General features: G+C 41.9%; 1 protein-coding gene across 3 annotated transcripts in view; it reads left to right on the top strand.

Moving 5' to 3' along the window:
• The window catches only part of LOC124283857 (potassium voltage-gated channel subfamily H member 7-like), a 277,214-nt gene that overhangs the window by 244,982 nt on the left and 16,590 nt on the right, over nt 1-15,642 (top strand). For all 3 annotated transcript variants that reach the window (XM_046719882.1, XM_046719881.1, XM_046719883.1), the window contains one exon: nt 11,396-11,595. In XM_046719882.1, coding sequence (XP_046575838.1) covers nt 11,396-11,595 — 200 coding nt within the window. The remainder of the gene's footprint in view (nt 1-11,395; nt 11,596-15,642) is intronic.

Consider the following 15,642-nt stretch of genomic DNA (forward strand, 5'->3'; position numbering starts at 1 on the left):
AAAGTTTACTTTGTTTGATTGGATTTCATTTTTTAATATTTAAACCTTTAAGAGAACCATCCGCGTTTCGTTAAATATATTTCACAAGACATTGGGATCATACACCTCTTTGAGGTATCGTGAATATACTCATGCCAATAATGGTTGTCACCCCTGTGTGTGGGGGTTGGGTGGGGAGGGGGTGACAACCATTATTGGCATGAATATTCTTCAAAAAGTTCGCGTTTTAATGTCAAAATAGAATGTTCTTTGCATAAGAAAGCATCGAATTACAACTATTGAAAAACTCCACTTCATTATTTCAGTATCCCTATATTTAACGTACATGATTAAAATTGCACGTTTTAAAAACATCAATATCAATAAAGGGAAATGCTGCTTTTCACGTCGTGTTATTTCCCATTTTTGATCAGAACACACAACACCCATTCAAGCTATGTAATTTGAACAAGCTCCGCTCCCTGTAATGATTGTGACATATTTCATTACAGCGACGTCTTCATTTGGCGTACTCATCGACGAACTCGTTTTCAAAAATCAAATTGATATGCCATGCTCGGAAGGAAATAATACCCTGTGCCGAAAATTCCTCCTTTCATGCAAAACCAAATAAATGAATGTCAAAGGGATCACGTGTTTAAATTGATCAAGATACTTGGTGTGCTAATTAGTTCAGCGAACCGTTGTGTTTTTCTTAGTTTGTCATCCATACGAAGATTTTCAGAGCAAATTTGTCGGAAAATAAATTTCTGCTCAGTCGAGTTATTGATATTTTGGGGTTGGGTGCATTCTGCATTAAGTTTCGGTATCCGCGCTTATAGGCTTGCCGTCATTGTGTTAGCGGTATATACTCAACAAAGAAAAAACGGACCGATTCGTTTTTGCTAACCTCTTTTATTTCGCATTATTTCGTTGTGCTCATGAATACCTGTGACAGCAAATATCTTGTGGATTTGGATGTTTTATGATTCAGGTGGTTATGGAACAAACTCAGCATTCTTTCAATCACATTTTCAGTATTGCATAATCTGCAGGCAAAAGAAAATATACATAATTTTATGTTTGATGCTGGCGAAAACTGAAAAGATAATGGGTTTTCGAAGGTGATTTATAAGATGAGATATAAAACCGACCGCCTCCGTGGTGTCGTGGTTAGAGCGTCCGCCCGGAGAGCGGAAGGTCGCAGATTCGATCTCCGACCGCGTCCTACCAAAAGACGTTAAAATATGGTACTTGTTGGTCCCCGCCTGGCGCTCGGCATTAATGGGTACAACAAGGACTGGTCGGCTCGGAGTCAGTAAAATGTGTCTGAGTGGGGTATTCATGCTTCACTGCGGTATGGTATCTCAGTGGGCTAGCACTATAAAACCAGCTTAAGTCTGGGCTAGTACAAGCAGCCGCACATACACATATACACGCATGCACGTCGTCAAATGAGCGAAATATTCTCAAGCACGACGTAAAACCCAATTTCACCTCACGTCAGATATAAAACGTGTGTTTTGGACCTTCAGATTGAAGCGTTTCGGCAACAGTTTGAATCCAGTAAAGCTCTGATATCGTTTTTCATTTTCGGTCAAACCAAATTTAAAATTTGATGGAGGCTTAGATTGATTAAGGGAGACCATCGATTTGTGTCAGAGTGAGTGAGATTAATTTTACCCCGCTTTTAGCAACATTCCAGCAATATCACAGCGGGGTACACCAGAAATGGGATTCACACATTGTACCAATGGGGGTGGTGGGGTAGCCTAGTGGTTAAAGCGTTGGCTTATCACGCCGAAGACCCGGGTTCGAATCCCAACATGGGTACAATGTGTGAAGCCCATTTCTGGTGTCCCCCGCCATGATGTTGCTGGAATGTTGCTAAAAGCGGCGTAAAACCAAACTCAGTCAGTCAGTCATTGTACCAATGTGGGGAATCGAACCCGGGTCTTCGTTGTGACGAGCGAACGCTTCCACCACTTGGCTACCCCACCGTCCTGATTGATGTCTTAGTCGCAAACAAACCTGGATATCTCTCTCTGTTCAGGACACCTATGTCACCAAGTTACGATAAGCTGTGTGATGAGACAAATTCCAATGGCTGTCATAACAGAAGCTATAGAGTAAGAATGTACAGGTTATGAGACGAAGAGCAAATTGTATATCAAATAATTTTACCAGATATAATTAATCGCTGGAACACAGTACCTATTGATAAGTAATGTTAACTTTGAAAAAAATTAATAGTTTTAATATCTTGAAATCATACACTCGCACAATACTTCATAACGAAAAAGGGTATATCAAAGTTTAGACAATTAATCTCCTCAAATTTTCTACTTATCGTTACACCAATCTTTGATCCATTGGTACATGCTTTTGGTGAAAGTATTTAGCTTGTCATTATGTATTATGTTTTGTGATACCTTGTTAAATTTAACTTGTACCCGTAAGGATCCGTGTTAGAATTGGTCTACAGCAACCCATGCTTGTCGTAAGAAGCGACTAACGGGATCGGGTGGTCAGGCTCGCTGAGTTGGTTGACACATTCGTATCCCACTTGGGTAGATCGATGCTCATGCTGTTGATCACTGGACTGTGTGTTCCAGTCTCGATTATTTACAGACCGCCCCCATCTAGCTAGAATATTGTTTTAAATAACAAACAAACGAATGTATCTTGCACTAGAAAGATATTAACACAATGTTTGGATCCCGATTCATTGAATGCAAATTAAGTTTCAGTCGTAACAATGTGTCAATCCTCTTATACGTCACGATAACACATATAGACGTTGAATCAACAAGACTTTGCCTGAATCAGCCAGACTTTGCATGCGGAGGAAAAGTGCTGTAAACCTCCACTGTTTCCAAAATGAAATTTAGATTTTCGTTAATAGGTTGACGGCTCATCAATAACATTCACTTTGCACTTTTCGCCTCGTACAGTAAAATGCGGAGGCTCTGCTGTAGCCCAGAAGGTAACGCATTTGCCCGTCCTTTCAAAGGCCCGGGTTCGATTCCTAGCATCGGTACATTATGTTATGACCATTCCCGTGTCGCCTGCCGCGATATTGCTTGAATATTCTCAAAGGCGATTCGCGTCCTGAAACGTTGGGTATCTCATAATAAAGACGTTGACACCCATATATACTAAGGCCCGGGTTCGATTCCCAGCATCGGTACATTATGTTATGACCATTCCCGTGTCGCCTGCCGCGATATTGCTTGAATATTCTCAAAGGCGATTCGCGTCCTGAAACGTTGGGTTTCTCATAATAAAGACGTTGACACCTCTCACCCTGATCTTTATCATTTCTCAATGCCACGGAAAGACACCAACAAGGAGATCAACTAAGTGTTTAGAGTTTGACACAGAGTGGTCATGCCCTGCAGTTGTTTTGGGAGAGAACGACATACGCTGATCAGCACAGGCCCGGGGTATTGGTATTCTGTACTGGGGTTTACTTTGTTTAATTAGTGAACTCTAAATGTCTGTAACAGTCACTCTCATGCAGTAAAAGCTCAAAGGAGCAATGTAGTAGCTGACAATTTTCATCAGGAAAGGCCTCCTTTAAGGTAGTGTAGAATTACTTCGCTTTGAGACAGTGTTCTTCAGACAATGGAAGATCAGAATGTAACATTTTTAACAGAGAATGCTTTTCTAGTACAAAGTGCTCATGGAATGATTTATAGGATATAAATGTGTCTGTGTTGTTTGTTGTCGGACACTGAAACAAATCCCGACATACGTATCCCCTACCACGAACACACACGCATCCGACTCATCAACAACACATACAAGCACCCACACAAAACACACACACCCTCCAACCCACCCACCAACACACACACCCTCCAACCCACCAACACACACGTTCCGCCCACCAACACACACACCCGCCCACCCCACCCACCCCACCCCCACCACACACACACACCCGCCCACCAACATCCACACCCTCCAACCCACCAACACACACATCCCGCCCACCAACACACGCACCCCGTCTACCAACACACACACATCCCGCCCACCAACACCCACACCCTCCAACCCACCAACACACACACCCCGCCCACCAACACACACACCCAGCCCACCAACACACACACCCCGCCCACCAACACACACATCCCGCCCACCAACACACACTCCCCGGCCCGCTACCACCGTTCACCAGACACACCCATATATACATTCGTACACTGAAATGGTCAAGTACACACAATCTGACCCATCAGCACACAACACGCTCACACACGCCCGCTACACGAAAACACAACCGCCTTCTCCCCACCTCCCAAACACACACACCGAACTTGTAGGCCTCAAGTACATACTTCGAATTCCTCGAAAACATAAAACAGAGAGCGAGAGAGAGAGAGAGAGAGAGAGAGAGAGAGAGAGAGAGAGAGAGAGAGAGAGAGAGAGAGAGAGAGAGAGAGAGAGAGAGAGAGAGAGAGAGGAGAGAGATGGGGGTACGCCTACCACCCAGCCAGCACACACACGTGCACGCATCCTCGAACGCACACACATACACCCTCTCTATCTCTTTCTCCCCATCTCTCTCTCTCTCACACACACATACACACTTTAAACCAAATGGTCGGCCACGATCAGGTCCACCAGAAGGCGGCCACATCTCTACCTCATAAACAAGCACGCCGGGATCTCCACATAACAAGTCAGCCATTCACGAGGACCGAATCCCCTTCAGAAACGCAACATTTATTCGATAATTCGAACATTCTGTAAAGAGCTCTAATCAACTGTGATACATTAATGCGACAATCACAGGTGTTGATGCTAATTCCGTCCCACATGTAAAGATTAGATGGTGATTGAAACGACTCCGCAATTTCCATTAGGGAAAAGTCAAGGACAACTTCTATCACCGCCATTCTTCACCAGAACACCGTAATGATGTACTTGAACCTTTCGACAGTTGTATTTTGAGAATCCTTCCAATTTTCCGACCACCTAGACTCATTGGCGAATTTTTAATTCCTCGTTCCTTATGCCTCGGCAGTTTCCAATTATTCCATCATATTGCCCAGAGCCATGACGGGCCTTACATAATGTTTAATTTTGATCCATTGAACACATTTGTAAGTTTAGAGGCATTATGTGTAATTTGGAACGCCATAAGACTTCGACTCTTTTCTTGTACTGAAGGACAGTCGGTACAGGATGTGAGAACGTGGAGAAAGTAGCGCTTGAAAAGGAAATTACTTCATCTAAGGCGCTTTGTTGAAAGATTTGGGGATTAGAGAGCTTCGGAAATATTGACGTTGCGTAAGGATAAGTGACCGCGTCTGCTTCTGTGCAAGGCTTTCATGCCTTGAACTGGCGTGTAATTTGACATTTTTGAATTTTCCCCTTATTGACAAATATTTGCAGTTGGCATGCCGTTAGCTCGACAAAGGTGTCTCTAAAAGGGAACTGTTACGTTATCAAATTGCAGTCTGGCTCGGTCGTGCTGAAGTGCAGACATGTTTAAATTGGACGTTGAATTATAACAAACGTATTTCCTCTGTGGTTGGGGTTAATGCCATGGGCCTTTCACACATCCTTCGTCAACGTGTCTGGTTTTTAGCCAAAGTACTGTTACCTAGCTAAGACTATTTTCGTACTGATGTCCAGATAGATTTCCGATTTCGAGCAACTGGCGCTTTATAGATTTTATCCATGTGCCGACAGTAAGATTCCTGTTTCGTCTATGGCGGTGTTCAATGCTTCATTAAAACAGGATGGACACACTTTCCTATGGAAAGAATCAGTATCGGTACATATTTCGTATTAAAAGCTTAAGGTAACTTATAAGGAACTGGACATTTGGAAGAACTATTGTATGGGCTGTCGAAGCTAGTGACTATCATATGTTCAACGAACACATCAAAATGCCAAAATGCATTGTTTTTCAAATTTAAATGCAGCATGAAAGTTACAATTACAATGTATTAATAAACAAAATTTAATGATAATATATGAAAACTGATTATTCAACTTGTCCATTCGTTATATTTATAAATCTCAAAGTGCGTCCTTGATAACTTTGCATTGCAGGAATTGGGTTAGTAGGCTATAATTTCGTTACAGATTTAGCTGGAACAATAAAGTGACGTCACAGCTGTAAACGGTATATACCGATAACCGTGGCGTTTTATTTCTAGGATTCTAGAACCTGCCTGATCGCATTCCGTTTTTGCCAAATAAGACCTTACTTTATTCTCCTCGCGAAAAGTTTTTTTCATATCGATCCATCTAACTCGCTTTCTCCACTAACCCCCTCTCGCGTTACTTCCAAAACTTTTAGGCCCTACAATATAAAAGCTTAGATGCTCTACAAGACACCTCTTATCGATGTTTCCCAATATTACCCGCACCTGGTCCGTTTCCACATCAATCCATATTTTCATTCCAACCCATCAAGCCTGTTCAATACGCATGTCTGATATTTGGGCGACATCTACCGGGGCTTTCAGAGGTCCATCGACACAGCGGGAGATGATGAATCGAGGTCTATTAAAGCTTTCTGGGAAAGGTTAACTCTACAATGTCTAATCTTAGCGATTTTTTTCCGAGACAAAATCATGAAAAATACCTTCATGTGGAAATATTGAGTTATATGTCGCTGAATCAGGTTTTAGGTTTATGTCATTTTATTTCATCTTAATCAATAATTATTTTTTATTCAACATTTCTTTCAATCTTTGGAACTTTCGAGGACACAGAGACATGAATTATCGTCAGTTTTTCCAACTTGAATATTGTCTTTTACCGCAATTCTTCATTTCAGCGCGGGTTTCTTTGATGATGTATTGAGAAGCTGAATATCAGAGATTCTGTGTGATAGCGTTGTCAGTGTCAAACAAATTATTCCTCTGACAAAGAGCATATTTCAAACGGGATCAGTATCGTTTTTTTCTGTTTCATCCGTATTATCTTTTGTTCATTTTGACAAATAACATCCCAACAATCCCTACGCCATCATCTGAAATCCTGTTAAATGTCATCTGAGCAAGAGAAGAAGACGTGCTGTGATATGCCCCAAATATTAACAAGCAACACGCGAGCACCAGATCAGGACATCTTTCAAAATAGATTCGTTTTGAGGTTTCACCAGCATAAAAAAATGACGTATTTTGTTATAATAGTGTAGGTAATAGTGAAACTTAACGGTTCTATATTAAATGAAAACTACTAGTATACTGGACAAAAAGTATTAGTGATATGCGTAAATTTTGAAATTGTGAATAATGATCTATTTATTCATTGACACACTGATAAAATATCAATCATAAAAATACCAATATCCCTAACTTATGTTGTCCAGTATATATCGAACTCAAATTGACACTTTCAACTTATTTTGGTTCGTGTTACAGTAGTTCGTTATACGTACTTCGAGTAAAAACGACTCACAGCACGTGGTCGCCACCTAAAACAAGCAGTTCGTTATATCAGTCAGTTCGTTACAAACGTGTTCGTTACGAAAGTAGTTTCCTGTATGTGTAAAGGACGGAATGACCTTTGTGAGTCGAGGTCCCAGCGGTGTGTGACGTCACGATTGAGTGTACAGAGTTGTTTCCCTTAGTTGTGCTAGAAACCTGCCATAACGGGTTCGAACCCAAGTTCGTCGGGTTTCAAGGTGTGTCAGCGCCATATTGATGCTTATGCATTTCTTCAAAGCGGTAACCTTTAAGACTGGTTGCAGTAATGGTGTAGGAGCTCTGCGAACTGGCTAACCGCTAAACTCTACCGACAGTCATTACTGTCAACCTTCCGTGTACTGACTTCCATTCAGTTTTAAGGTCGGTGGGGTAGCCTGTTGGTTATAGCGAAGGCCTGGGTTCGATTCCCCACATGGGTGCAGTGTGTGAACCCCATTTTATCGTGTCCCCAGCTGTGATGTTGCTGTAATATTTCAACAGCAGCGTAAACCCATACTCACTCACTCCGAGATGCCCATGTGGCGCTTGTATGTCTTTTTCGATCTTATAATGGACGATATTTTGAACCTCATTAACGTTTTCGTTGAAACGCAAAATCAAATATATGCTAGACTGAGTATTCTTCAGTGATCCCATGTAAATGACCATTTAACGCCGCTAATTCTTATAAAATAAAGCCGCATGTAAATAGGACTATGAGCATAGGATTTTCTTATAAACCGGGCACATGCGAACAAAGAAGCACGTCTCAGGTCAACCGGGCCTGACCACTTGATAGGAATATGTGACGTACAATCTCTGCGTCTGGCTTTCATTACCGCCATCATCAGATCAGTGGACGGACGCGTCGGATTTGACCCCTAGCTTGACCCCTGTCCTATCCGATCTCTTATTGAAGACATCTTTGCACAGGTCTTTGGAACTCTCCTGCAATGAAAACCATATTGATTCTGCCGTCGGCGTCCTTTGATCTCCCATTGATCCACGTATTGGCAATGCTTAACAAAGCGCCCCTATGCAAGGGCTGGCGTAATGAACTTCGTCGTACGAATAAGCTAATAACCCATACGACAGTGTTCAGAAATATTTGCGCTTACAGCAAATTCCCTTTGGTCATGTAAATAAATCTGATTACCACTGTTATTGATTTAGTCATGTGCATCAGAGATTTCGCTAGTATCAGATATTGTGCTCTAAGGTTCAAGCTCAGCCACAGGGACAGGTTACCTAAATTGGACAACTACCTCCTTATCCATTGCACCTAAAACGTTCCCACTTGTCGAATCTGTTTCATCTCATCTCGCAGATTAAATGCCCAAGGATGATTTCAAAAGGCGCTGTTAATTTGAAAGACTCTAAGCTCGGGAAAAACAAAGTTCGGCGATGAGCATTTTTGAGTCTTTATATCAGCTGGGATGCGTTTGAAGCAATACAATGTAATATCCCCTTAAGAGATTTCACACTCACAAATGAAACATTTTTCTCATTAGATCAGACAGGCATATTTGAAATCCACTTTTTTGTGTGTTAGTGGTTCATAACGACACCGATGGAATAAAATATTCATTAAACGATTAATATATAGAAGAGAGTGAAGTTAAGCCTTGATTTTGCAATTAATGAGATTTATAGAAATATACATGTAGACTCCAAAGAGATTAAAGGGCGTTTCTCATACGATTATACCCAAACTGTGTAGTGCAACTCAGTCTACCTTGTTGGGTGTTTCTTAATTTGTATTGAGTGGTATACAAAAAAATACTAAGCGATTGCATGAATGTCAATTGCATAAACAGCAGCAGAAGTATTGTGTCATACTCTTTCTCCTCCTGCCCCGTGAAGGTCCGGGTTAGAATGAACCTTCAGTAACCCATGCTTGTCGTAATGGGCGACTAACGGGATCGGGTGGTCAGGCTCGCTGGCTTGGTTGACATGTCATCGGTTCCCAATTGTTCTGATCGATGCTCATGCTGTAGATCACTGGATTGTCTGGTCCAGACTCGATTCATTTACAGACCGATGCCATATAGCTGGAATATTGCTGAGTGCGGCATAAAACTAAACTCACTCACTCACTTTTTCTCCTCCTCCACATTATCATCATCATCAGCAGCAGCAGCAGTAGTAGTAGAAGTCGTTGTAGCTGTAGCATGTTTGGTTTTGATCCCACAACAGCAACATGATATCGTCGTCAGATTCGTAAACGTCGGCGTCGATGCCAATGAAGAGCTTGTCTGGAGTTCGAATTCCAAATATCTAAGCATTTCGACTAAAGAAAACGGTAGCCACTGGAACCCAGAGACGTGTAGCTCTAAGTAGTATTTATATATAGTTTGACAATGATATATTTGATTAAGATTCGTAGAATCGGTGATTCGGTAGGATGTTTATCTTTAATGTCGTTTATAATCATCCCGCTTTTGTTATGCAAACCATTTTGGGGAGCACACTGAGATTCGACCAAGACTGTCTTCGTTTTCTGCTCCTCCTGCGACTTCCACTACCATTTGTACAACTAGTACAACAACAACAACAACAACAACTACTACTACTACTACTACTACTACTACTACTACTACTACTACTACTACTACTACTACTACCACCACTACTACTACTACTACTACTACTACTACTACTACTATTACTACTACTACTACTACTACTAAACTACTACTACTACTACTACTACTACTACTACTACTACTACTACTACTACTACTACTACTACTACTACTACTACTAAAACTACTGCCACCAATACTACTAAAACTACAATGCCGTCCGGTAATTCCGCGCACCTAAGCACATCGATCGCAACACGGCAACTAACGTCTCTTATTTTTGTGTGGTTTACGTGACTAAACATGTTAAGCATCATAATATTAATATACGTTTTATTGACGACTACGAGATTCTACGTTGCATTATGCCATACGGTTGACCTTACCGGCGTTTTGACGACATCGCTGGCTGTCCGGTAACTCTGCGCAGCAACTGATGCGCATAACATCCAGCTGAAGTAAGGAAGCGTATAAGGGCCAGATTATTTTAAAAAATCCCTTCATCAATGTAAGAAAGAGTGTTTCATATTAAATCCAATTATGAATAATGAAGAAAAAGGTTTAAAAGTCTGAAGAAAACGAATTTTCATAAAACTGTCAATTTATCTGTCAATTACTGTTATTGGCTTACCTTTAGTGATTAAAAGCCAGTCCCTTGTAGAAATATCCCGATTTCAAGCGTAAAAGTGGTAGCAGACGATGTTTACCTTCGACACGGAAGTACGCTATTGCAACTGCGCAGAATTACCGGACGCGCGGAATCACCGGACTAGCTTGTATTATTACTACTACTACTAGTACTAAAACTACTGCAACCACCATTACTACCACAACTACCACCACGTCTATTACTACTACATCTTCCACTATTGGGGCGGATGGGGTACCGAAGACCCGGGTTCGAATCCCAACGTGGGTACAGTGTGTAAAACCCTGGTGTACCCCGCCGTGAAATCGCTGTAATATTGCTAAAAGCGGCGTAAAACTTACTCACTCACTCCTCTACTATTGTCTCTAATTCTGTTTGTGGTGCTCTTACTTATTAACTGTATTATTGATTGATATAGATGTGACAGTGTGTATAATAACATTTTCATCACAGGTTTTATCACAATCATCATCATCATCATCATCATCATCAATTTGTTGGCTCGTCATGCCGAAGACCCGGGTTCGATTCCCCACATGGGAACAATGTCGCGAAGCCCATTTCTGGTGTCCCCACCATGACATTGCTGGAATTTTGCTAAAAACGGTGTAAAACCACACTCACTCACTCACTCATCATCAATTTATGGAACTGCCATCCTCCCGTCCAACTACACAGAAAGTTTGTAAGTACTTCAAACTCTAACTGATTTCTTCATCACGATCCCTCTCTATCTGCAGCCCTGTTGAGCGCCGCCATCTTCGGTAACGTCTCCTCCATCATGCTGAGACTGTACCAGGGGTCGGAGGAGTACAACGAGAAGATGGAGAGCATTAAAGAATTCATCAAGTTTCACGAGATTAACAAGACATTGGGCAACAGGCTGACGGAATCCTTCCAGCATGCTTGGACATACACCAACGGAATTGACATGAACAATGTAAGTGCATTCTCAGGGATAACTTAGTGCTTTGTTATTTAGATGCAAGTCAGCCTGTGGAGATCCGGGTTAGAATTGGTCTTCAGTAACCCTTGTTTGTCGTAAGAGGCGACCACTGGAAAACTTTGCCAAGCTTCATGAGAAGATGTCTAACCTGAAAACAGTTACCAAATCACACGCTACAAACAAACAGGTGAAAAATACTCTCAAAATCTGCGACATCTGTGTCAAATATCAATAACACATTTCTTTCTTGTTTTGGGACGGTGGGGTAGCCTAGTGGTTAAAGCGTTCGTCACGCCAAAGACCCGGGTTCGATTCCCCACATTGGTACAATGTGTAAAGCCCATTTCTGGTGCTCGCCGTGATATGGCTGAAGTATTGCTAAAGGCGGCGTAAAACCATACTCATTCCATCACTATTATTAAAGATCCACCTTCTTAATGTTTTATCTATCTATCTATCTATCTATCTGTCTATCTAGTCAGTGCGTGTATATATATTCATATGTACGCACACACGCGTGAATTTATAATATTAAGAACTCCGAAAGGAGCACAATAGGCATTTAGTATTCCCCAACTATTCCCAACTAGATTTTTTATCCTTACTTTTTAAATATAATGGCCATTTTGTGGGCGGCAGCCATTGCTACGTCCGTGTTACAGGTGTATTCTTACGTCGCAATGAATGACACGACAGTACAGCTATGACAATGAAATATAAACCAGGTGCTTGTCTCAGACGTTTTGCACAGCATCTGTTCCCCCGACCGTCCTAACGCAAGTCCAGATTTACCTCACCCCAGGCGACTTGGTCTTCAGAAACCCATACTTGTCGTAAGAGGCGACTAACAGGATCGGGTGGTCAGGCTCGCTGACTTGGTTGACACATGTCATCATATCCCAATGGCGTAGACCGATGCGGAGTTGCGAAGTGGAGTTGCTTGTTTTATCAAAATTATATATTTTCAGAGATTAAGCGTTCGTTTAATGCTTGCCTGTCAGATTTTCCATTCGGATACTTTCGCTTTTGATGAACGTGTATTGTCACGTGAATATAGAAAAAAAAATTATGGATAACAACTTTTATTTGTGAGTGCGACGTTTCGATTGTCACGTGACCTCAAATAGCGACTTTTTTGAATGATTGATTGAGGAGTGTCATATTACCCAAACCGTGATTTACATACGAATAAGGGTTTTACGAGATCGTTAAACTTTTGATCAGGAAGAAGCTTAACTTTTAGAAGCCTTTTTACAATCCAGAATTACACAAAACGTTCTTCAAGCTCTTACGAAACAAAAAAGAACATCTTTAAAAATCGAATATCTCCGATCACGACATGTTTTGTGTCTACGAACGGTTAAATCACATGGGGTAAAAAATCAAAGCGAAAGAATCCGATATTGAGAGAACTACGCCAGGCAGCTGCATCCCAGCTGAGGATGCTGGGAGTTGATGTCGTAGAGACTTGGTATAGGATTAGCGGAACGTCACTCTTAAATCAGCCGTCTTGACAGCAGCCATTATGGAAGGCAAAGTTTCAACCTTGATGTATGGATATAACTAATAACTCCGGTCGTTGAGACATGTTTATGGCCCCTGTACATTAGGCTGAAACGTATGTTTTTATAAGTTAATTAACTACATCTATCGCAATGCTATATGAAGGCTGGATAACGGCGCAGCCAGCTGAGAACCCTGCCGTTTATGTCGTTGACAAAAGCGTGGCTGTCGTAGGCGATGACGCACAAAGACATGCGTGGTGGTGGTGTTTGTGTTAACGTGCAGGTAAGGCAGAGACAGTAATGGTTACCGGGGTAGGAGGGATGGAGGGAGGACGGGCATAGGAGCCAATGAATCATACCTGATCTGAGTATAAAATTCATATTTATTTGATTGCACTTTGTTTAACAATATTCCGCAGTGAACAATATTCAAACATGTGAAGACTGTCTGTAAATAATCGAGTCACGCCAGGCAATCCAGTGGTCGATATCATGAGCGTCGATCAGTTGGGATAAGTTGACCAAGTCAGCGAGCCTGACCACCCGATCCCATTAGTCACTTCCTCCGACAAGCATTGGTTGCTGGGGACCAATTCTAACCTGGATCGTAAAGGGTAGATTTAAGACGGACAGATGTTGGTTTGAGTGGACTAATTGGGAGGTGGGGTGTTTGTTTGTCGTTTAACACCACTGTCAGCACTACCCCAGCTATATCACGTCAGTCTGTAAAACACCGAGTCTGCATCCAGTGATCAACATCAACGTTAGGTGTCACACGGAGATATGTTCATGGTCGGGGTTAGATTAGCACTTAGTCTCTGAATATATATAACTTGGATAGAAACAAATACCTCCATTTAAACTGAAAACGAGCCGCAGTGAGAACTGAGAATCAACCTGAGGAAATCTAGACGTCCCACAGTCAGGGCCTTAGCTTTCCTGACAGGGCTGGGTGGAATGAAAAATAATCACCAAGGACTGTGAGACAGACTTGGTCGGGGTCAAACAAAGCCGTTTAAGGAACAATGATAAATAACACTATTCTGAATCTTGATGTACGTACATTGGGCAAGCACTCCGATAAACCTAACAACATAATGTCTTCTTGGTTATTCCAACGACATGAATATAATAAAGTTGGCTTCCAGGCAAGCCGTACTGTAGATGGAAATCAGGAACACAATTCCAAGTCAATCACGAGAATCTTTTCATACAATCTGAAATCAAGTGCCTCCGCCGTCACGCGAAATGCTCCCTAATCCCCGGGACGACACGGGGTTGTCTGCTCTTGGAAAGTCTATCCGCCATGTTGGATAAGGTGCAGAGCCTCAGTAATCAGCGACAGGGAAACATATTAAGTGTGTAAGATCTGTCAGGCTGTAGAGATGTCCATACAAGCCGGTAGACGGGTCGATCATAGGTATAATATTTCTTCCACGATGCCCCCATTAGATGTCGTATTTCTATCGATCGCGACCTGCCACAAACCGATCCAGGAACGAGATAAAACGAGACTTTAGAGTTATTTACGAGAGCCGGTCGCCAGAACAGTCGGTTTATCTAAAGAACTCGACATTTCGTACAAAGCTGGCGTTATCCTGTAGATAAAGATATATAACTTGCGTAGGATCTGATGAAATATGTCGTCAATTCCATACTTAGTCTGCCAGGGAAGATGATTTATGAAGGTATTCGAAGTTGTAAAATTGTATTTATGCATCCATTTTCCATACATATATAATGGGCTGTGGATAGGCCAGTGGTTAATGCGTTCGCTCGTCAATCAAAGGCCCGGGTTCGATTTGTCATAGTGGTGAGGCCAGACACTTTTTTGTGTGTTTCGTACATGCTTCCCTGAATTTTCATCTTTAAAAATTATTTCGTCACTTATATCTATCCAACAATTATTCCCGAAGCAAAGAGGTCCCATCTAATTTATACACTGTAAAATGATATCGCACTAAAACCATTTTATTTATTAACACCTCAACTTCAGCGGTATATTTATTCTATATGAAAGGAAATTGTACTTTTGGCCTACAATGCACAACAAACTCAATATCTGTTCTCAAGGGTGCTGAGAATGAACCCCTAGCGCACATACTTCCACTGGCCTTGTTGGGGCGGTGGGTAGCCCCGTTGTTAAAAACGTTCGCTCGTCACGCCGAAGGCCCGGGTTCGATTGCCCACATGGGTACTATGCGTGAAGCCCATTTGTGGCGTCCCCCGCCGTGATGTTGCTGGAATATTGCTAAAAGCGGCTTAAGATCATATTCACTCATTCACCCTCTGGCCTTGGTAGTAATGTGGAGGAGTAAACTTGCATTTGGGGCTTTTTAAGTACGGTGATCGTTAGAACCGATACGTTAATGAAAAGGAAATATCGTCACCAACTTATGTTTTGTTCTTTCTTTTCGTCTTTCGACGAATGTAATTTTACCTCGGGGCGATGTAAATAGTAAACTTAGTATTTATTGAAACTAATGATGAGGCCTCAGTTTTACCAATCCAAACTTGTCTCCAGACTCCGCGGACA

The sequence above is a fragment of the Haliotis rubra genome, unplaced genomic scaffold (genome assembly GCF_003918875.1).
Source record: "Haliotis rubra isolate DU_JTF1 unplaced genomic scaffold, ASM391887v1 Scf323, whole genome shotgun sequence".
Classification (NCBI taxonomy): domain Eukaryota; kingdom Metazoa; phylum Mollusca; class Gastropoda; order Lepetellida; family Haliotidae; genus Haliotis; species Haliotis rubra.